General features: G+C 46.9%; 2 protein-coding genes and 1 non-coding gene across 3 annotated transcripts in view; all 3 read left to right on the plus strand.

Annotated features, from left to right (window-relative positions):
- The first annotated feature begins 528 nt into the window (after positions 1-528).
- On the plus strand, positions 529-9,556 carry LOC110070747 (uncharacterized). The gene is made up of 5 exons (XM_020778466.3): positions 529-818; positions 1,265-1,423; positions 4,210-4,286; positions 4,525-4,651; positions 6,090-9,556. Exons 2-5 carry the CDS (start codon positions 1,390-1,392, stop codon positions 7,088-7,090), a joined length of 1,239 nt encoding a protein of 412 aa, XP_020634125.3. The 5' UTR covers positions 529-818; positions 1,265-1,389; the 3' UTR covers positions 7,091-9,556.
- Positions 9,557-14,044: 4,488 nt separating this feature from the next.
- Positions 14,045-23,106, plus strand: part of LOC110070750 (uncharacterized) — a 35,133-nt gene continuing 26,071 nt past the window's right edge. Inside the window, exons 1-2 of the mRNA XM_078386439.1 lie at positions 14,045-14,188; positions 15,344-15,435. The gene's annotated coding sequence lies outside the window, so the exon portion shown is untranslated. The remainder of the gene's footprint in view (positions 14,189-15,343; positions 15,436-23,106) is intronic.
- Positions 20,330-20,493, plus strand: LOC140705035 (U1 spliceosomal RNA). Its single transcript, XR_012084605.2, has one exon. It is a non-coding gene; the product is annotated as a U1 spliceosomal RNA (small nuclear RNA).

Below are 23,106 nucleotides of genomic sequence, written 5' to 3' on the forward strand. Positions count from 1 at the left end.
TTCTTCCCCATTGGAATGCATTAAACAGGTTTCAATGTATTCCAATGGGGAAATGCTTTATGCTAGACAATGATTTCGCTAAACAGCGATTTCAGTGGAACGGATTATCGTCTAGCGAGGCACCACTGTAAAACGTTTTCTCCTTCCCTTCTTCTGGGTGTGTGGGTGTGCACTGGGATCACTATCCAGCTTTTGCCCAAGGCTACCCAGGCTGGCTCTTTTCCACAGGGGGGATTCGAGCTCTGTACCTCTGGCTCCCTAAACTACTGAGTGATCTAGCTAGCACCACTTGACTAGAAATCCCAAACTCTGCCATCAGGCAAGGATTGCCCCCCATCCCCCCAAGACCGGGGGGGGGGCAGGAGGGCTGGCCTCAGGTTGCAGAATGGGGTGGGGTGCTGCTTCTTCCTTTATCCCTCCCCTCCACCCTAAAACCATCAGATATGCTGCCTGGTGAAAGATTTGAGGCAGAACCACAGAAGCCAAGAGATCACAGAGTGAGGTTGGGTCTCCAGGTGCCTCGGCCGGGCGCCTGCAAGGGTTAAGGCCAGCGAGTCTGGCGCCAGAAGGTCTGCCTAGCAAGGCCCCTTCCCTGCTTCCGGTGGTCTTCCTCCTCTTCCTCCCCACTCACGTGCTCTCTGGTGCAAAAAAAAGTTAAGGCAGGCACGGAGCGGGTGAGTGAAAGGAAGAAAAGAGGTTTTGGAGGGGGTTGAAAAAGTTGGCGCCTGGCAGCCTCTTGCCTCGCCCTAGCATTATTATCACCATCATCCTCATCATCCTTCCTTCTCCACCCCCACGTTCATTTTTGGAGGCACCTGGTGAGTACAAAGTGCTTTGGGGGCGTAGGGGACCCCAAAACTTGGAGGGGCTAGGAGGCGACGGGGGAAGGGGGCCCCTCTCTCAAATAGTCCCCGGGGGTTGAGTCTGGTGTGTGTGTGTGTGTGTGTGTGTAAGGAATATATGATTGTCTGTATGTCTGTCCTTTCTAGCCAGAGGGTGGGCTTGCTTATTTGGTTAAATTGGGGTGCATTCTTCTCAAACCCCCCCCCCCAAATACCTGTCATGTTTTGAAATCGTGCAGTGAGGTGGGAGGGAAGGAAACACCCTCCAGACATGATTTTTAAAAGATATTTTCATGGCGAGCCCCCCCTCCCCCTTTTTTTTATCTGAGTGTGTCATGTTGTGCTCTATTTTGATTTAAACTGATTTAACATTGGCTCAAGGCCCAGTTCTAATTTTAATACTCTTCCTCCTCCCCCTCCAGATTTTGCTTTTTTATTCTGTTTTAACCGTTAGCTTATACTCCTGCTTGGAACTTAACACGGAGCTGCGGGATTTCCACGGGAGCCTTTTGGAATAAGGCAGAGCCAGAAATCCCTCCACTGGATTATGCTGGACAGGGAACGAAAAGTGGAATGGCAAGGTAAGGGCTCAAACTTGGTTTCTTGAGAAAACTCATCAAGCTCTATCTCTTCTACTTCGCTAAGTGTCAAGGTGGGTTTCAAAGAGTAAGGAGGTGTTGAGCTCTATCCAGTGTTATAAGTCAGCTGCCTTGACTAGTTTTCAATAGTGAAATACAGTGGCTGGGATCCACTAAGAGGTCTCAACCAGGGTGGGTCCCTTGGTTCGAAGGAACTGACAGAGCGGGTGACCCACCAGATTTCCACTGGTTCCGTGGGCCCGCTCCAGCTGAACTTTCCTACTGGGTTTTAGCCTATGCTGTTTACTGTAGGATCTCCAGATGTGAGCTTTGAGAAGGGGCCAGGATCCAACCTGGCATTAGTTCTGTAAGGTGTTTCCCCTCAGCAGTTCAAAGAAAGCACAATGTTTGATGGAAAAATCAGAATAAGGTCATAGAAATAGTACAAATACAGGAGTAAGTGATACCATTAATCAGCCATTAAGAACATAAAACAACATGAGAGAACAAATAGGAAGCTTTCAATGATAAATCATCTTTATTTATTATTTTATTTATGTATTTATTTATTTTTATTTATTTATCTTCTTCAAGGCTGTGCCTCAAGTTCTTGTGGGCAAATCCAAATGTAGGTGCTGTTATTAAGTGTTGAGAGTTTTGATCTGAAAAATGTATTAAATATAATGTTGTATAGTGAACAGTAAAAATGGCTGATAGAACCTGAGTCATGTACTAAGGGGATTCAGGTGGGTACCAAGGTTGAAGACGATGTTATACAGCTGGAGAAAATGATGTCACCTTATTTATGTGCAAAATGAAGTAATATCCTAAATTCATGTGGCCGAAAGCGTAGAGGCTAAGCTAGCTTCTTAGAAGGAAACATCTGCAGCAGATGCGTGGGTTTGCAAGCTAGCCTTTCAGAATTTACGGCCAATCTCTTAAAAACGGAGGACAGTCCCAGGCACTCTGAGGAGGTCTGCAATTACCGTGTTCGATGTATATTTAATACATTTTTCAGATCAAAACTCTCAACACTTGATAACAGCACCTACATTTGGCCTTCTCATGCCCTTGCTAAGCAGAGCCCATACCTTCAATAATATTGTGACTGTCCTATTTATACCCATCCACGTGATGGTGGGTTGATTACCAAGTGCAGGTAGAGGCCATAGACAAAATTGGTACTAACCATATTAATGGCATGCCATCAAGTCGATTCTGACTTATAGTGACCCTTTTCAGGGTTTTCGAGGTTAAAGATCCAACAAACTCCAACTTGGTTGACCCACGGGGGGACCGTGCGGCTTGCCCAAGGCCACACAGGCTGGCCCTCCTCCCAGGAAGCACAGTGGGGAAATCAAACTCCTGCCCCCCTGGCTTTGCGGTCAGATACCTAAACCACTGAGCTATCCAGCCAGCATAGACAAAATTGCAACGCAATAAGACTCACAGTTCTGTTTCTGTGTGAGCTTTCATTGATCAAACTCCTTCATACGGAAGGAATTCAAAAACTATGTTCTCTGTAAGCAGTATTATTACTTTGTTCTCTTGTTTATAATAGTCCCTGTAATAGAGAACTTATATTGGAACTCTTTCTGTTTGAAGAAATTCACTTTTATCATGAAAACTCACTCTAAAGTCTTTTTAAACTGCCGAAATTTTGTGTCCTCCCCTATTTTGGTCCTTTTCCCCTCCCCCCATTCTCTAATTTGTACCAACATTCTCAGATAGATTAAAACGGATCTGCTTCTCTGGAAATTAATCCGATAAAACCGTCCTCCCCCTTGTCAGCCTGGAAAGGCATGCTTGTTTCTGAGTTTAAATGGAAATTTCAGATTCCAGTTCGAGAGAAGCTGAAAAGTATCCGGAGACGGGCAATAAAAGTAAGCATGGGTCTAAAAAAAACAAATCTTTTAAAGAACAGTGGAGGGATTTGGGTATGAATCAACATGGAGAAGGTCAGACAGGCAGGAGAGAGCCATCTCCACCTATTTGACAGGCGGTCGAGTCAGAAAGAGTTTCGAGGGAGGGAGGGAAGAGGTCAAGCATGGACTGGATGGTGGTGGACTGTCCAGCAAGAGGCCAGGAGGGTCATCTGTCTGTCAGGGGTTCTGTCCTTGTAAATTCACTCCATCGGCAGGACGTCAGACTAGATAATCTGAGAATTCCCTTCCACCTCTACAGATGTATGATTCTGTACTTCAAGCCCGTGTATTCTTTGCAGGAGAAATAAGAAATGAGTATAGCACGTTTATGCTGTTCTCTCTGTATATATAGTGGTGCCCCGCTTGACGATTACCTCATTAGACGAGGAAATTGCTTAACGATTAAGTTTTTGTGATTGCTTCTGTGATCGCAAAACGATGTTTGGGGTTTTTTCTCTTTGCGATGATCGGTTGCCTGCTTCGGGAACCGATTCTTCACATTACGACGATCAAAACCAGCTGATTGTCGGGTTTCAAAATGGCCACCGGGTGTACAAAATGGCTCCCCGCTGTGTTTAGGAAGGTTTTCTTGCAAGACAGGGAGCTGAAAATGGCCGCCCTGCGGAGGATCTTCGTTGGACAGTGAGTTATTCAGCCAATTGGATTGCATTGAACGGGTTTTCATTGCATTTCAATGGGATATTTTATTTCGCTTGACGAGAATATTGGTTAACAGTGATTTTGCTGGAATGGATTATCCTCGTCGAACAAGGCACTACTGTACTTTAATTGTTCAGCAAAATTTATTTGCCATGGGCTTGTGAAGCATGCAGTACTGACCCATCTTCTGTGTCTCCCTTAAAGGTGGCGTGATGGGCCTGCAGCCTTTTTCCAGGGATTCTCCCACAGGAGAGGAGACAGGAGCACTCCAGCCAGATCAGGTAGGAGAGGAAGCTTACAAAGATCTAAGGAAGACTGTATGTTCCTTTTAATATGGTTAGTAAACATTATTTTTCTTTCTGGAGACGGAAAGCTGTTTTCTCCTGTTGGTTTTCTCTTTTCCAGGCCAGATGTTATGCCCTTCTCTCTTGTTCCCTTGAAATTTACTTCAGACCATGCAGGAGAACGGCTGGCCGTTGTGTATTCCCCTCTTCTAAAATCCGGCTCTTCTTCTTTCAGGATCTGATGAGCTTAGAGGAGGTGGCTGTGTCCTTCACAGTGGAGGAGTGGGCGCTGCTGGGCCCAGGCCAGAAGGCCCTCTATCGGGAAGTCCTGGAGGAGATCAAGGGCCACCTGGCCTCTCTGGGTAAGGCTATTTCTAATAATTATCCCAGAAACTGGACAGGCTGAGATGTTTTGTGGCATTATTGGGTGGTCTCGCCTGAAAAAGGTTCTGGAGGCACAGGAGGTAAATCTGAGCATGTCAGAAGTGGGGGGATGGGCTCAGTGTATCTGTCATTAGCCCACCATGTTTGGTGTTGCCTCGTTGGATGATTGGTCATTTTTGAACTCCTTCGGGCGGAACACACCCTTGCAGCACCACTAGCCAAAATGACTGACGGCCGCCGGAAGTAGCGTGTGGCCAGGAAGTGAACTTAATCCATGGAATCTTATATTTGAATAGAACAAACTTTAAGGTGCAACAAAGGTTTTGCCTTTTTGTGACACTCTGGGTGAGTGGGTGAGGTGTACACCCACGCACAGACACACACAACAAGAAGAATAACAGTGATAGAAGAATAGTCCACACTGGAGGTGGCAAAGCAGGTGCTCCCGATTTCCGTTCACCAGCACCAGATCAGAACAGAAGTTAGTCACGGGGGTGAGGGGGGAGTGTATTCATGTATCTTTTGAGCAAATGGCTCAGGGGGGAAAACAAAAAGTCCCAGGTAGCTTTGTAGCTCAAGATTGGAGATGTGGTGTGTGCAGGAAATTGCTCCAGGTATAGAGTCTTCAAAGCCCTAAAATGAAATACAATCTGGGTAGAAGTATCTGCCTGAAAAGAGCCCTGGATTCAAAATCTGGCTGTCTTTAAATGCAGAGGTTGCCCTCCAGTGGCTATAGACTTCCGCCCCTTTTTGGTTACTAGATCCCCGCATGGCTTGAATGGCAGCCAAGTCAAGCAAGGCTCGACTGAGGGATGAGCGGGGAGGCCACCTTGCTGGCCAGGGAGCGTTGGAACATTCTAAAGAGAGCAATCGGAAACTGACTTTTTAAAAGGAAGGTATCTTAGGGTGGTGGTTAAACCACAGAAGCCTCTGTGCTGCGAGGTCAGAAGACCAGCAGTCATAAGGTCGAATCCACGCAATGGAGGGAGCTCCCCTCGCTTGTTCCAGCTCTTGCCAACCTAGCAGTTCGAAAGCATGTAAAAATGCAAGTAGATAAATGTGACCACGGAAACTGTCTACGGACAAACACTAGCTATACAGCTTGGAGATGGGGATGATCACCATGCCCTAGAGTCAGACACGACTGGGCTAAATGTCAAGGAGAACCTTTATCTTTACCTATCTTAGGGTGCCGAGTGAAAGGTTGAGGTGAAAACAAAACCTTCTGTCTTGGAAATGCCCAGAGGAACTTCTAAAAAATAGCGAGGTTGATTTGACCCGAGCTTTTGGGGGCTTCCACTTCCTGCCTCTGAAAGAGCAGGGTGCAGTCTGTGAAAGAAGAGGCCAAATAAGATAAAAAGCTTACAGCTCTTGTAAGGGAAATCCTGCATTGTTACACTTCTATTCTTCTTCCAGCTGAGGCAGAGAGGCTGTTTTTGAAGGAGAAAGGTCGGCCAGAGAAATCGAAGGGAATCTGCCGGATCCTGGTGCTTAAAATAGAACAGCCAGTTTCCCAGAATCCCGAAAAAGGAGACTCTTCCAGAACCAGCAGAAAACCAACACCAGAAATGAAGAAATCGGAACAGCAGAGAATCCGTACATGCCCTGAGGTCCTGGTGGCTCATCAGAGTAGTCATGATGGAGTCAAGAAGCCCTACAGCTGCCCAGAATGTGGGCAAAGCTTCACCCAATGGTCGCTCCTGAGCACCCATGAAGAAACCCATGCCCAAGAGAAGCCATTTGTTTGCCCTGAATGTGGGCAGCGCTTTTGCAACAGGACCAGGCTTGTTTCTCACCACAAGATCCACACGGGGGAGAAGCCCCATCATTGCACCACATGTACACGGAGCTTCTTGCTCAAGCATGACCTGATCCGACACCTGAGGATCCACACCGGAGAGAAGCCCCACGAGTGTTCTGATTGCGGGAAAGGCTTCCGGAGCATGTCGGCCTTCCACGTGCACAGGCGGATCCACACGGAGGAGAAGCCTTATCCGTGTTCGGCCTGCGGAAGGTGCTTCCGCCATCGCACGAACCTCACCGTGCATGAGCGGATCCACACAGGTGAGAGGCCGTACAAGTGCAAGGACTGTGCCAAGTGCTTCAGCGATGCCTCGTCCCTCAAGATACACCAGAGGTGTCACACAGGCGAGAAGCCTTATCTCTGCTCGGAGTGCGGGAGAAGATTTTCCCAGAATGCTGGCCTGTTCCAGCACAAGAAGATCCATACGGGAGAGAAGCCCTTCCAGTGCGCTCTCTGTCCCAAAAGCTTCCGGGATAAACGAACCTTTGCCGGGCACCAGGGAACCCACAAAAGGGAGATGCCGTTTCATTGCCCGGTGTGTGACAAAGGTTTTGGCTCTCGCTCGAATCTCGTTAAGCATGAACAAACCCACTTGGCACCAAAAAAGCTTTAAGCCCTCCTAATGTGGGGGGAAATTCCCTCAGAGACCCATGATGGAGGAAGTGCCACAGGTGATTTTTCTGACTGCCTGTTCTCCCATCAGAGAAGGGAATGATCTGTTCATAATTCCTGAATACAGTAGGGACCATCATATCTGCAGGGGATGGGTTCCAGCATCTCCTGGATGGTCAAAGACACAGTTTATAGCAAACACTATAACATAGTCTGTTGGACACATGACTCCCCTATACCTTTAATTTTTATCTCAGTAGGGTCTGTATAAGAGCCGAGCTGAAGCCTTCTCTTCTTCATCATCAATGTATTGAAGACTAAAGACGACCATTCTCCCACCCACCCCTTCACTCACTCTCGCTCACACATACACAATCTCTAGTTCTGCTGCCTTTCTTCTTTTAATAAGTGAAGGATCCCTTTCCTTGTTTGCCCGGGAGTCTTGAAGAAGTGGCTGGCTGGAAGGCAGGAAGGGGCAGGAGATGGATGCTGGGTGGATGGTGGATCAGGCCCACCCTGCAGCACTGAGGAGGCCACTTTTTGAGGGCCTGTTGGGAGAAAGACATGCCTGGCCCTGGTGCCAAGCTGGTGGGATCCTGAAGGTGCTGGGAGAATGACCCCAAGGAATCGGGGTGGGAGGAAGGTAGGTGGGCACTTGGAGGGCATTGGGGGCAACATGCAGATGGTCCTTCAATATCTGGCACCCGATCGGTCTCCTTTGCACGTGCCCACTTTGGCAGGTATGGATTCACCTGCATTCACCTCCAGAGATGATTTTGCTGCAGGACATGCAGTTCTGACTGGTGAGGTTCCCCCTCATTTGCCTCTAGATAGTTAGGCATCCTTCAGTCTCGAAAGACTATGGTAGCGTGCTCTGTATGGAGGACTTGGAACAGCGTCTAGTGTGGCTGAGGAGGCAAATTCGAGAGTGACAATCCCTTCCACACTGAAGACAAATCCAATCTGTCCCCTGTCCAGCTCCCTGGTTTTGCTGCTTTTGTGATTTCCTCTTTGCCTCGGCCTGCTGGGCAAGGGTCGCTTCAAATTGGGAGAGGCCACGATGCAGTGCCTGCCTCCAGGCTGAACGCTCAGATGTCAGGGTTTCCCATCTGTTGAGGTCTATTCCTAAGGCCTTCAGATCTCGCTTGCAGACGTCCTTGTATCGCAGCTGTGGTCTCCCTCTGGGGCGATTTCCCTGCACTAATTCTCCATACAGGAGGTCCTTTGGAATCCGACCATCAGCCATTCTCACGACGTGCCCAAGCCAACGTAGACGTCGCTGTTTCAGCAATGTATTCATGCTGAAAATTCCAGCTCGTTCTAGGACTACTCTGTTTGGGACTTTGTCCTGCCAGGTGATGCCAAAAATCCGTCGGAGGCAACGCATATGGAACGTGTTCAGCTTCCTCTCCTGCCGTGCACAAAGGGTCCAGGACTCGCTGCAGTACAGGAGTGTGCTTAGGACACAGGCTCTATAGACTTGGATCTTTGTATGTGTCGTCAGCTTCTTATTGAGCCATACTCTCTTTGTGAGTCTAGAGAACATGGTGGCTGCTTTGCCAATGCGTTTATCCAGCTCGACATCCAGAGAGAGGGTGTCAGAGATGGTTGAGCCAAGGTACACAAAGTCATGAACAACCTCCAATTCTTGTGTAGAGATGGTAATGGAAGGAGGTGAGTCCACGCCCTGGCCCATGACTTGTGTTTTCTTCAGGCTGATTGTTAGTCCAAAGTCTTGGCAGGCCTTGCTGAAACGATTCATGAGTTGTTGGAGGTCTTCAGCAGAGTGGGCAACGATGGCTGCATCATCTGCAAAGAGGAAGTCCCGCATGCATTTCAGTTGGACTTTGGTCTTCGCTCTCAATCTGGAGAGATTAAAGAGCTTTCCGTCTGATCTAGTCCGGAGATAGACACCCTCGGTTGCAGTTCCAAAGGCATGCTTCAGCATGACAGCAAAAAAGATCCCAAAAAGTGTTGGTGCGAGGACACAGCCCTGTTTCACTCCGCTTCGGATGTCAAAGGGGTCTGATGTTGAGCCGTCAAAAACTACAGTGCCTTTCATTCCCTCATGGAAAGATCTGATGATGTTAAGGAGACGAGATGGACATCCAATCTTGGGAAGTATTTTAAAAAGGCCATCCCTGCTAACCAGATCAAATGCTTTTGTAAGGTCTATGAAGGCCACTAAGAGCGGCTGTTGTTGTTCCCTGCATTTCTCCTGCAGCTGTCGGAGGGAGAATACCATGTCAGTGGTGGATCTATTAGCTCGAAATCCTCTAGATAATTATTCCTATTATTGTTGCTATTATTGTTTTGCTTGTTGGAGACCCACACCTTTGAATGTAAGTTACAGATCTTACCTTACGGTGGTGCAGTAAAGGTAAGCTGTAGAAACTACTATGTTGAGTTGTTCTTTTCTCTTATGATGTTTTTGCTCCCAGTTTAAATAAAGACTTTCTGAGCTGGATATTGACGTCCATTCCCGACTTTCACCGGGTTGCTGAAACAAGACCTGTAATTTTTCAAGACTTGATAACATGTTTGTGTGTGTGCGCGCACAGCGGAGGGGCGGGCGGGCGTGTTAATGAATGAAGAGAGTGAGTTACCACTGTATTGGGAGGTTAAGGGGAACATGGGTGTTATAATCCAATGTATCAGAGGAGCACTGGATCAGGGTAAACTGAAGCTTTCTCAGTTAAATTTCTATTTTTGTTATGTGTATTTTTTTAATGCATACGTTTGACATGGTAAACTCTACGAAGATAATTGGATGATGATATCTTCTACCTAGTTAGCCTGACAGCATCTGGATTTCTTGTTTAATATTTTATTTAGTAGTTTCGTCTCCCATCTTATTTCCAGTGAGCTCCAAGCAGGGTATGCAGTGCTCTTCCTCTTCATCCACAACCCCGTTAGGTAGGTCACACGGGAGGAGAAAGGCCGGGCCAAGATGAGGTTGAGGCTTCCTGTGGGCTAGAACCTGGAAATCTCAACTCTCCGTTGATTACAACCACATTGCTTTGCTGTTATTTGCCATCAAGTCATCCCTGATTTATAACAACCCTATGAAAGAGCAATCTCCAGAATGTCCTGTTCTCAAAAGCCCAGCTCAGCTCATGCATCAGGACCGAGGCCGGGGCTGCTTTTAGGGGGCCAGCCCATCTCGTATTTGGTCTTCCTGTTTTTCTGCTGCCTTCCGCCTTCCCCAGCATTATTGTCTTTCCCAGAGAATCCTGTCTTCTCATGATGCCCTCAAAGTCCCTTTCAACCTTTTTCGTCTCCAGGGACAATTCAGACTTGATTTGATCTAGGACCCCCTTGTTCGTCTTTCTGGCAGTCCAGGGTATCCGCAAAGCTCTCCTCCAGCACCACATTTCAAAGGAATCATTCCTCCACCATTAGCTTTCTTAACTGTCCAGTTCTCGCATCCAAAAGAAAAACAGGAGTGTGAATGATCTGTCTCATTGTTTTTCCCACAATGACTGTGGAGTCCCATGATTTCTGTCAGATGGGATGCATGAGTGAACAGTGGCTTGGGGATGATCGTATGTAAAAACCATGGATTCACAAGGATTCCTATCTCTGATTGGTGTTTCTGCATCCCTGCAAAGCCATGTGCTAGGGTGTAAGAGTTCACTTGTTACCTGAGCCAATTCTAGCTCCCTTTCAAGAAAAACGTCAGTCAGGGGTTGCTCTTTTAACAATGGAACATTTATTGTGTCTTGAACAAATAAACTAGTGCCTTTAAACATTTCTGAGTCTTTGTCTCCCTCCGTCAACAGGACTGTCTGGGGTTTCCAATCTTCAACAATAACAGGGTTGCCATAACTAGCGTTCCCTATGGGCCTGGTGGATCGGAGGTCATCCAGTCTCTCAATGGGGTGGTCGATAGGCCAGGCAACAGGGGCACAGCCTCATCTCTGAGAAGGTCGTCCCAGAGGGTATTTCCCGGCTGATCCAATGTTCCCCAGACCTCAACTCCTCCATCTTCATTGCCAGAACTCTCCATTCACTCCTCTTACGCTTCTCCTCCTCGACCTTCTCTCTTTCCTCTCTAAATCCTCCTCCTCCACTCCTTTGCCTCAGTTTCTCCCCTGTAAGAGGGATGTACGGGAATAGCGGACCTTCTCTGATAATCGGCCTCTTCCCTTGGTATTTTGATCCTTTCCCATCTATCAGTCCAAGGGTCCTTGGTCCAAATCTCTTCCCAGCCCGGAGGCAAGGGCTCCTCTCTCCTTATAACTTCCCCTTACCCTGCCCCCCCCTCTCTGCACCATCCCCCTTCATGTTTCCCGCCTTTTCTCTCTCACTGATTCCCATCCCCCTCCTGTGTGTGTGTTTAGTCGTTTAGTCGTGTCCGACTCTTCGTGACCCCATGGACCAGAGCACGCCAGGCCCTTCTGTCTTCTACTGCCTCCCGGAGTTGTATCAGGTTCATGTTGGTTGCTTCGCAGACACTGTCCAGCCATCTCATCCTCGGTCGTCCCCTTCTCCTCTTGCCATCACACCTTCCTAACATCAAGGTTTTTTCCAAGGACTCTTTTCTTCTCATGAGATGGCCAAAGTACTGGAGCCTCAGCTTCAGGATCTGTCCTTCCAGTGAGCACTCTGGGTTGATTTCCTTTAGTATTGATAGGTTTGTTCTCCTTGCAGTCCAGGGGATTCTCAAGAGCCTCCTCCAGCACCACAATTCAAAGGCATCAATTCTTCGGCGGTCTGCTTTCTTTATGGTCCAGCTCTCACTTCCATACATCACGACAGGAAAAACCATAGCTTTGACTATTCGGACTTTTGTCGGCAAGGTGATGTCTCTGCTTTTCAAGATGCTGTTAAGATTTGTCATCGCTTTCCTCCCAAGAAGAAGGCGTCTTTTAATTTCAGGGCTGCTGTCTCCATCTGCAGTGATCATGGAGCCCAGGAAGATAAAATTTGACACTGCCTCCATATCTTCCCCTTCTATTTCCCAGGAGGTGATGGGACCAGTGGCCATGATCTTAGTTTTTTTGATGTTGAGTTTCAGACCGTTTTTTGCACTCTCCTCTTTCACTCTCATTACAAGGTTCTTTAATTCCTCCTCACTTTCTGCCATCAGAGTGGTATCATCTGCATATCGGAGGTTGTTGATATTTCTTCCGGCAATCTTAATTCCGGCTTGGGTTTCTTCCAGTCCAGCCTTCCGCATGATGTATTCTGCATATAAGTTAAATAAGCTGGGGGACAATATACAGCCTTGCCGTACTCCTTTTCCAATTTTGAACCACTCAGTTGTTCCATGACCAGTTCTAACTGTTGCTTCCTGTCCCACATATAGGTTTCTCAGGAGACAGATAAAGTGGTCAGGCACTCCCATTTCTTTAAGAACTTGCCATAGTTTGCTGTGGTCCACACAGTCAAAGGCTTTCGCATAGTCAATGAAGCAGAAGTAGATATTTTTCTGGAACTCTCTGGCTTTCTCCGTAATCCAGCGCAAGTTAGCAATTTGGTCTCGAGTTCCTCTGCCTCTTCGGAATCCAGCTTGTACTTCTGGGAGTTCTCGGTCCACATACTGCTGAAGCCTACCTTGGAGGATTTTGAGCATAACCTTGCTAGCGTGCGAAATGAGTGCAATTGTACGGTAGTTGGAGCATTCTTTGGCACTGCCTTTCTTTGGGATTGGGATGTAGACTGATCTTTTCCAATCCTCTGGCCACTGTTGAGTTTTCCAAACTTGCTGGCATATTGAATGTAGCACCTTAACAGCATCATCTTTCAAGATTTTAAATAGTTCAACTGGAATGCCATCACCTCCACTGGCCTTGTTGTTAGCCAGGCTTTCTAAGGCCCACTTGACTTCGCTCTCCAGGATGTCTGGCTCAAGGTCACCAACTACATTGTCTGGGTTGTCCGGGATATCCAAATCTTTCTGATATAATTCCTCTGTGTATTCTTGCCACCTCTTCTTGACATCTTCTGCTTCTGTTAGATCCCTCCCATTTTTGTCTTTTATCATGTTCATCTTTGCGCAAAATGTTCCTCTAATATCTCCAATTTTCCTGAACAGATCTCTGGTCTTTCCTTTTCTGTTATTTTCCTCTATTTCTTTGCATTGTTCATTTAAGAAGGCCCTCTTGTCTCTCCTTGCTATTCTCTGGAAGTCTGCATTCAATTTTCTGTAACTTTCCGTATCTCCCTTGCATTTTGCTTCCCTTCTCCTCTCTGCTATTTCTAAGGCCTCGTTGGACAGCCACTTTGCTTTCTTGCATTTCCTTTTCTTTGGGATGGCGTGCTCTGGTCCATAGGGTCACGAAGAGTCGGACACGATTAAACGACAAATGTGGAGGCATGGGGGGGGGAATATGTGATTTGATGTGGAGCTCGCAGGAATCACACATACAAATCAAATCAGAAGGATCCGCTTTTTACCCAAACCTGTGCGTCGCTGTGTTGGTGGTGGACGCAACTTATGGGATGGGGGAAAAAGAAGGGCAATGCGAAACTGGAAAGGACGAAGGAGTTCATTCCTGGAGGACGTGGGATTTTTGGGAGAGCTGAGGGGGAGGGCAGAAAACGGTTCAGTCCACTGGCCTTTTTTGGAGGGTGGGAGGGCAAGAAAAGGAAGAAAGAACATGTCTTTTCAAGAAGAGATCCTTCATTAAAGAAGGAAAGGAGGGAAGGGGGTGACCTTTGAGCTCTACCCTCCCCTTCCCCCTCAAAACCAAAGGGCCCCTCCCCCCCCGGCGCTTGCTTCCACTTGAAGGCACCCGGAACTCAAGAGCTGAAGCGAGGCTCCAGCGGGAAGAGAAAAGAGGGAGCACCTCCCGGAGTGGGCGGAGGGGGAGACTCTCTAGAATTCCAGCCACCTCCCTAGGGATGGGAACTCTATGGATCCAGAAAGTATATTTTTCAAAGGATGCCCTGGCTCAATCCTAGAGCGTCCCTGCCGGAAATACAGAAGAGGTGGAGGGACGGAGATATAGATATATATATGATCCCTAGACAGTACCAACCCTCCCGGAAAAAGAGAGGAGATGGCGACGAGGCAGAGTTCCTAGAGTGTCCCACAGCCCTACACAAGAGGAGGGCGAGCTTTCCCCCGGTGGAAGGACCCCCTGGAAAACCGGTGAACCTCCAGGCGGGGGTGGGGGGGGCTTGCCTTAATTTGGGGGGGAGGAGACAGGGGTCAGCGAAGGGCGTGGTGGTGGGGGCTGGGGGGGACGTGTCCCTGGAAGAGCCCCCCCCAGGGGTTCCCGCAGGTCGGGCGGCCTCCCTTCTTTTACAGTATGCCTTTCCTTTTCTTCTGGACTCCTTCCCTCTCTCCCCCCCCCCAAAAAAAGGAAGTCCAGGTGGGGCTGAAAGCGAGGGGTCAGTAGGGGGAGGGACGCGTCTGGAATGGGGGGGTGAGGTTGGGGGGAGGGGCTAATGGAAGTCTGTCCTTCCCCCCTCCTGTCATCATCCTCTTATCTTTGCAGAGAGGAAGGAGGCCCTTGAAGGGGGGGTGAGGTGGGTGGGGGTCTCCTTGTCCGCCAGAGGATCTGAAAGTACAGAAGGGGCTTTTCATCCAGAAGGTGGGCTTTAAAGCTTTTCCTTTTGTTTTAATCCCTGCCTACACCTTTCTTCCTTCTCCTGATGAAATGCTGCAAAATTGGGGGAGGGAGGGGGGGAGATATATAAGAAAAAAGGAAGTATAGATTGATTCATCAATAGATCAATAGATAGATAAGAAAAAAGGAAGGCTAGATAGAGATAGATAAGAAAAAAAGGAAGTAAAGATAGATATATAAAAAAGAAAAAAGGAAGTAGATAGATAGATAGATAGATAGATAGATAGATAGATAGATAGATAGATAGATAGATAGATAGATAGATAGATAGATAGATAACCCACCTCCCAGGGAACTGGGAGGTAGTCCTTTTTTGTGCGTTCCTGTGTGCAAATTGCCCAGCCCGCTTTGCAAGGTGGGCCTTTTTGGGGGAGGTTGGTCTCCTACTTCGGAATATTCTGGATGGAGGAGATCTGCGGTCTGCGTGGGTCCATATCCCACCTCTAGGGAACAAGGGGATTCCCCCATGCCAGATGATCAACTGGAATTCCAGCCCTTACCAAGAAGCTTTGGAGTTCTCCAAAAGTCTTTGTTAGCCTTGGTGATTTCAGGGGGGGGGAAACGGGTGTGCCTTTGTGGGCAAAGAGAGAACAATGGAGGTTGAAATATTTCTTTAAGGAATGGGCGAGAATGAGCTAAAATTTATTTATTTTATTTATATCCCACCTATCTAGTCAACTCAGGACCACTCTAGGCGGCTGGACCACTCTAATGCATGGAATGGAGAAACAGTTCAGAATTGGTGCCAAGAGCTAAGAGGAGGCAGGTGAGTCTGTGTTGGGCAAGGCCCCCCTCCCTGCAGAAATGACATTTCTCTGGGCAGGGAAGGCTCTTCCCTTGTAAAAAATATGACTTGGGTGTTTTGAGAGGGTCACCCTTGAAGCTCCTGCTGTGAGATCACCAGGATCACCAGGAGGCTTAACGTAGGATTCCCTGTGGCCTAAGACTCACTCTCCCTGCTGGGTTTTCCTTGTGACTGCTGGGGGAGAAAAGGGAAGGAAAAGACTCCAGATCTGGTGTTTACACCTGTTTTCTCCATGAGTTGGCAGCCCTTGTCATGGTTATTAGCCTGAAGCAGATCTTGGTGTCCCTCCATGATGCCTCATCTAAGAAAGAGAAACTGATGGATGAAATAAAATAAGCTTTCCCTGTGATCCAGGAAGACCTTCTGTTTTATTTCTCCGCTGCTTTGTGTGGATAACAGTGATCCACGTTGAGCTGTTTGATGACACAGAACAGGAAGACCTCTGACTGTTTCGTGCAATGAAAAGGGATCTTCCCCCAAAGACAACTGTTGTTGTCAAGTCATGTCCGACTCTTCGTGACCCCATGAACTAGAGTACTCTTGTCTTCCACTGCCTCCCAGAGTTGGGTCAGATTCATGTTGGTCACTTGGATCACTGGTTCTTAACCTTTGTTACTCAGATGTTTTTGGACTGCAACTCCCAGAAACCTTCATCATCAGCTGTGCTGGCTGGGGTTTCTGGGAGTTGCAGTTCAAAGGTTAAGAACCCCTGACTTAGATGACACTGTCCATCCATCTCGTCCTCTGTCGTCCCCTTCTCCTTTTGCCTTCACACTTTCCCAACATCAGGGTCTTTTCCAAGGAGTCTTCTCATGAGAGGGCCAAAGGATTGGAGCCTCAGCTTCAGGATCTGTCCTTCCAGTGAGCACTCAGGGTTGATTTCCTTCAAAGTGGATAGGTTTGTTCTCCTTGCAGTCCAGGGGACTCTCAAGAGCCTCCTCCAGCACCACAATTCAGAAGCATTAGTTCTTCGGCGGTCAGCCTTCTTTATGGTCCAGCTCTCACTTCCATACATCGCTATTAGAAAAACCATAGCTTTGACTATTTGGACCTTTGTCGACAAGACAACTGTAGAGGAGTAGAATTAAGGGGTAATGGCGGAATCCCTCACTTCAATGGCTTTCCAGTGGGAACCAGCATAGGCTCAGAGGGCTGGTGGCTAATTTTTGTTGTTGTTGTTGTTGTTGTTGTTGCCGTTGGTGGACAAAGAGGGTGTATCTTGGTTTGGCTCTCCTCCCCCCCCCCACTTATGAAAAGTCAGGAAAAGCAAGGAGGGGAGGCTACTATTGGGGGCTGTTCCTACATCCACAGAGTCCTGGCAGAATGGCTGTATGGCCTAGCAGTCATGCATGATGGGAAAAAGGGAGGCCAGGAAGAAATGACCGAAAGGTCTCATCCTACTCCAACTGCACTGCTTGGGTTCTTCAGTTGTTTCTGTCTCTGGTGACCTCCCCCTTCCACTCGGCCAGCCAAGGTGGAGCTGCCGGGCAGGGCGGCCTCGTGCTCAGACTGGACAAAAGGGCAGTTCACTTCGCATCCCAAAGCCGTGTCCAAGGGTCGGGGGGGGGGGTTTTCTTCCTTTCGGCCCCTTGGCTGGCAGAGTCCCTCGGTTGAGATGCTGGTGCTGCCTTGGTCAGGAGTGGGTTCCTAGGAGTGCTCACTTGAAAAAGCAACTTTTCCAAGATGGGGAGTGGAGACGGAGGGAAGGAGAGGACACAGGCTTGGAGGGGAGTATCTGGAGGAAGTTAAAACTCAGGGAGATTTTTTAAAAAGCCCTTTCCTGTGGTTAGGGGGCAGAATCAGTGGGGTGGATGAGGAAGAGGTGTCTCTTTTCAGGGAATCTATTTGGGGATCAAAAAAGGGACTAGAACAAGGTTATTAATTTGGGGATTTACTGTGAGCCCTTATATGTGAGCCATCTCTTTAAAAGATAGTCCCTGATACTGGAGAGAAACGCATACTCTGAATTTCCCAGCATGAGTATCTGCTACAAAATTAATAGCATTGATCTCCCCACAGATGCCTTTCCCCTTGGTTTAAAAAGAGACATGGTCATTCAGCTGCTGCATACCTGCTGTTTGGTTGCTGACAATTATTTTTGCAGGATTTATTACTGTTACGAGACCCGCTCGCTTCCTTCCTTGGTTTATTTATTTATTTATTTAATTTATACCCCGCCTATCTGCTCAGTTCCTCTGGCTTTTTCCTACAGTGACTAAGTCGGGGTAACTCCCTATTTTTTCCCTATTATTATAGTTTTTTGTGTCTGCTGCTCAGAGTAGTAAGGCCACTGCTAACTGGGCGGGATGAAAAGGCAAAAAAAATCAATAAATAAACTAAAGGTTTCATTTACATCTTCTCCTTGATTGAGCAGTCCATAGTCGATTCCAACATCCATATTCCTTCCATATTCCTATTTTCCTCCCAAATCGATTCTATTCTGTTCTGTTCAATAAAGTATTTTAACCCACCTGTCTTCTTAAAAAGGACCCGAGGTGGCTTACAACAATTAAAAGTCAGTATTTAAGGTTAGTATCAATGAGTATACAATACTAAAAGGATCAACGAATACAATACCAGATGTTTTTCATGGGACAACGAAGCTCAATCTTCCTGCATTTCTGGGCAGGAATATGTGTTTTTGACATAAACTGCAAACTCTCTTTCTGTTGTTTTGAACAATTTAGGTTCTTCATCATAAATTAAACCATGCAGAGTCCATAAGACATGTTGTACTTGTAATACTTCAAATTTTTTAAAAGGTTGACAACGCTTTCACTAGACAGACAGTATGCATTTCAAATGAATCAAAGACCAAGTAAATCCTGAGGTTTGATTCCTAATGAGATTACCTCCAGGATTGTATTCTTTGGCAGTAATTCAAAATTTGTGCGGTGCCTTAAGAATGAAAACTTATTTTAAAGGGTGCCTCAGAGAGGTTTGTTCAACGTGAAAGTATTACAGTGGTGCCCCGCTAGACGATGACCTCGTAAAACGAATCCGCATGATGATGAGGTTTTGCGATCGCTATAGCGATTCACAAAACAGTGGTTCCAATGGGCGATTTTTATTTGACGCTTTGGTCCATGCTTCACGGACTGTTTATGTGAAAGAACAGCAACACAAAGCTTAACCTGATCCTATTCACCAGCAGTAGCACACGCTCAGCATAAGACCAAATGTCGGTTTTCTGACATAATTGAACATTTATAGCATGCAAGGCACAACAGGTTAGGCAACACAAAGCCAGGAACAATGTTCTTGGAGAGCCAAAAAAATTGAATATAAACTTTAGTAGCTGAAATCAGGAAGCAGGTACAGTGGTGCCTCGCTTAACGAGCGCACCATATAACGACGAATCCGCATAGCGATCCCTTTTTCGGGATCGCTAATGTGGAGGCATACCGACGGTCGCAATAGGCAAAACTCGCATAGCGACGATCGGTAAGCGTTTCGCTTACCGATCTTTGCTTTGTGATGCCCGCGGATCAGCTGTTAGGCGGTTCCAAAATGGTCGCCGGAAGCCCCGAAATGGCCGCGCGCAGCATTTTCACGCCCTCCCCTCACTTACCGAGGGTGCGAAAATGACTGCCGCTATGGAGGAAACTTCGCTGAACGGTAAGTTTAGGGCCCATTGGAACGCATTAAACGATGTTTAATGCGTTCCAATGGGTTTTTACGTTCCGTTTAGCGATGTTTTCACATAGCGAGGGTTAATCCGGAACAGATTAACCTCGCTATGCGGGGCACCACTGTACTGTAATCCAGTTAGAAGTCACGAAGAATTTTGACTTTCTTAATTTTCAAACTACTGTATCAGCAAATGTGTCTCTGAGACTTCCTGGCCCTGTTCTGATTTAGATATATCAAAGAGATACCACAACCATAAGGAATTGGAAACAACTAAAAGTAAGACTGAATTTTGCTTTCCCATGTATGCAGGGTTAATTTTGATCAGCAGCCAAGTTTGTGTTCTGGCTCATAAAACACAGTTAGTTTCCTTGCTGCAACACCCTTTGGAAATACATTCCCTATTAGCTGCCCAGAACTAGTTGAAAAGTTTGCAAGTCGAATCCAAATTTCTCATAGGAATGCATTGAAAATTAATTAATGTGTTCCTATGGGGAAAAAGGTCAGAAACTTAAAAAAAAAAGAAAGCCACTTACTAGGTACTGTAGACTGAGCTCAGCTCTTCATAGTGCCTTGGTAGCCCTCCAAACAGCTGAAAAAGAGTTCCAAACAGCTAAAAGCCGGCACACAGCCAGCAGCCATTTTGTGCTCTTCTTTGCTTCTGCCCCCTCCCTCTCCCCACCTAACAGCTGATCGGCGCTGGTCTGAAAGGCTTCCCAGGCAGATTTTAAAGCAAAACAAGCAGCTTTTAAAGCAAGTATGCACGCTTCTACACAAGCAGGTTTCAACTCAAACGGAGCACCTTTTCATCCAAGCACTAACCTAAACAAGCAGCTTTTAAACTAAATTTTACATTTTAAAATGACAATACCAGGCAGTCCCAGGCAGCCCCAAGTCTCTCTCTCTCTCTCTAACCGCTTGGACTAGCAAGGAAGCAGACAAGCAGCCTCTTCACTAACTGAAAGTTTGAATTTCCCGCTTTCCCTGCCTTCCCTGCACATTAGATATACTAATATCTGTGCACTGAAGGATTGTGGGAAGAACACCCAGCCCCTGATGGGGGTCCTGTGGGGCACCCGAAAACACTGAGGAGCTCTCTTGGCCTGTGGCGGGACTGGGGCTGTGCAGCCCTGTTCTGAGCAGGAGGTGCAGCCGGGGGGGGGGGGTCACCATGCCTTTGGAGCGCAGGGCACAGAAAGGGGCAGGAGGTACAGGGGTCACTCCAACTCATATCTGGGAGTGGAGATACCATGATCGTAAAAATGGTTTTCCCAGGTTAAGGCTCATCCATTGCACTTCGGATATGCTGATCCTTGTGATTTCCCCAAATGTGGGAAAATCAACTGCTTAATTTGTGGTAGTGGGGGACTGTGTTTGTGGTTTCCCCTGGTCTTTTTAGCATCATTCTTTCCCCTTTGATCCTTGGCTATTTTCAATGCTCTCTGTAATTTAAATTTGCTTCCATACGCCTGTTGGCCCTGCTGGCTTCCAAGGGGGCAGATTCTGGAAAACCAGGAGTGCAGATGGCAGAGTGGTGAGATCCAATGTGGCTACCACAGCAAGCAGCCTCTGGTGCTGGTTCAGAGGCCTCCCAGCATGGTGGTGGGAGGCTTCTGGGTGGTGGTGGCTGAAACCTTTTTTACAGTATTTGCTCCATAAGAAGCACATATTTTCTCCCCCACTTTTTTGGGGGGAAAACTGCATCTTATGGAGTGAAAAATACGGTAATTCATTCCAGGATGATGGTCATAATTCAAGTTGGTTGTAACTCAAAGCACCATTTCCCATAGGAATACATTGAAACGTGATTAATCCATTCCGGCCATTTTTTGGTCATATCTCAAGGCGCTGGTTGCATCTCAAAGCATTAGTTACCATATGAACTAATGCAAAAGCGGTTAATCTGTCTGCTAGGGACCTACAGAGAAGCAGCCTTTTCACTGATCAACGGTTAACTGAAGGACAAAAGGAGGGGAAGCCGTTCAAATTTCCCAGCTGTATCTCAAAGCGCCGGTTGCAAGTCAAAGCACAATTTTGTGACTGGAGCTGGTTGTAACTCGAGTTAGTTGCATGTCAAAACTTATCCTTGTATTGCAGCTGTGGTCTCTCTCTGGGACGCTCTCAGGAGATCTGTTTTGGCTACTGATACAGAAAAGGGATCGAAATAAAGGGAGATCACACACTGCTATGGAAGGGAATGGAGAGAGACACATGCTTAGGTTTCATGGAGTGCGATAAGAGGGTGGAACTGATGCAGCGTAACGTCTTTAAGAAAACTGGAAGATAAAAACATGGCCAGCAATGGATTTTTCATGAGGCTGGGTGAGGAAATATTTTTCTGTGTGTGTTAACTTCATGTTTAGAACATGAAGTTTTCATTTTGTATTTTCCCAGTATAAGGACTCTGGTGTTCTTTCCTGTATTTTTAAGAAAGCTTTTAAAGCTTTGAAATTATTATTATTTTTTACTTTTAAATGGAATGCTATAGAGAGGTACAGAGTGGTGTACCCTGCTATAGAGTGGTACCTTGACTTACAAATGTCCTGACTTATGACCATTTTGAGTTGTGACCAGCTCCAGCTGCAAAATTTTGCTTCAACTTGCGTCCGGAGCTTCGAGTTGTGACAGGAAAAAGGGAGGGAAAAAAGGCGGGGAATTCAAATTTGCTAACTGTTGGTCAGCAAAGAGGCTGCTTCTTTGTAGTTCTTTCGCCCCAGCGGTTAGAGAGAATGCAATCGGAGGAGGCTTTGGACTGCCTGGAGCTGCTTTCTGCTCCTGAGTAAGTACATTTACTCTGTTTTACAGGGTGAGTTTGGGTTTGGGTGGGTATGTGCTGTAATGTTTTTTGTGTTTTGGTGTGTTTTCCCCCACAGCCCCACAGCGTTCTGCTGGGGCTGGCTGTGGGGGATTGTTTTTGTCTGTGTGTTTTCCCAGCCCCATGGTGTTCTACTGGGGCTGGCGGTGTGTTTGTGTGTTCGCGTGAGTGTTTGTGTTTTTTCCCCAGCCCCATGGCATTCCGCTGGGGCTGGCTGTGTGTGTGTGTGTGTGGGGGGTTGTGTGTTTTGTTTTCCCCAGCCCCATGGCGTTTCGCTGGGGCTGGCAGTGTGGGGGTTTTTTTTGGTGTGTTTGTTTTCCGGCCTCCAGTCCTATGGGGCTTGTAGTGTTTAATTTTTGTTTGTTTGTTTGTTTTTCTGGCCGGAATGGATTAATGGGGTTTCAATGTATTTCTATGGGAAATGGTGCTTCAACGTAATGACCATTTTGAGTTACGCCTATGGTTGTAAGTTGAGGCACCACTGTATTCTTTTTCATATGCTTTTAAAATGTGTCCTTTATATGACCTCCTTTTTGATTCAAACATGACCAAAGTTTAGAATGGTCATATTGACTAGATAGGCGGGGTACAAATTAAATAAATAAATAAAATAAAATAAAGTTCTTGACTAGATTTTGTTACAGCCTTACAATGGAGACAAGTGTTTTTCCAAAGCTTACATTCAGTTTTTATACATTTTTAAGCATAGGTGCTATGGTTTTTTCCTCACAACTGTATGACTGTCTCTGATTTTTTTATTTTTTTTGGATTTGCTATTTTTAACCATCGAAGCTAGAAATGTTATAAATTAATATAACGTACAGGATTAACAAGATTTGGAATTGCCTGGAATTATTTCAACAAAGGAAAGTCTGACACTGAGGTACGCAGAGGAAGTTTGTAGAAGCTTTTCTGGTTTACTTCTTGGATTAATCCTTCACTGAGATAATGTCAGCTATGATGAACTATAGCAGTGGCGGTGAATCTTTTTGGGCTCACGTGCCCAAACTGGGGGGGGGCACATAGAGCGGGCAGCGGGTGGCGGCGGAACCAGAAGTGGCAGTGAAAGGGGGAATCCCGGGCACAGGGGTGCCTCAAAGCCCCACTCCGAATCCAGCACCCGCTGCTCCAGATCCTGGCCCACCAGCTATCAAAGTGCCAGCACTGCAGCTGCCTCCTGAGGTTTG

The sequence above is a fragment of the Pogona vitticeps genome, chromosome 2 (genome assembly GCF_051106095.1).
Source record: "Pogona vitticeps strain Pit_001003342236 chromosome 2, PviZW2.1, whole genome shotgun sequence".
Lineage (NCBI taxonomy): Eukaryota > Metazoa > Chordata > Lepidosauria > Squamata > Agamidae > Pogona > Pogona vitticeps.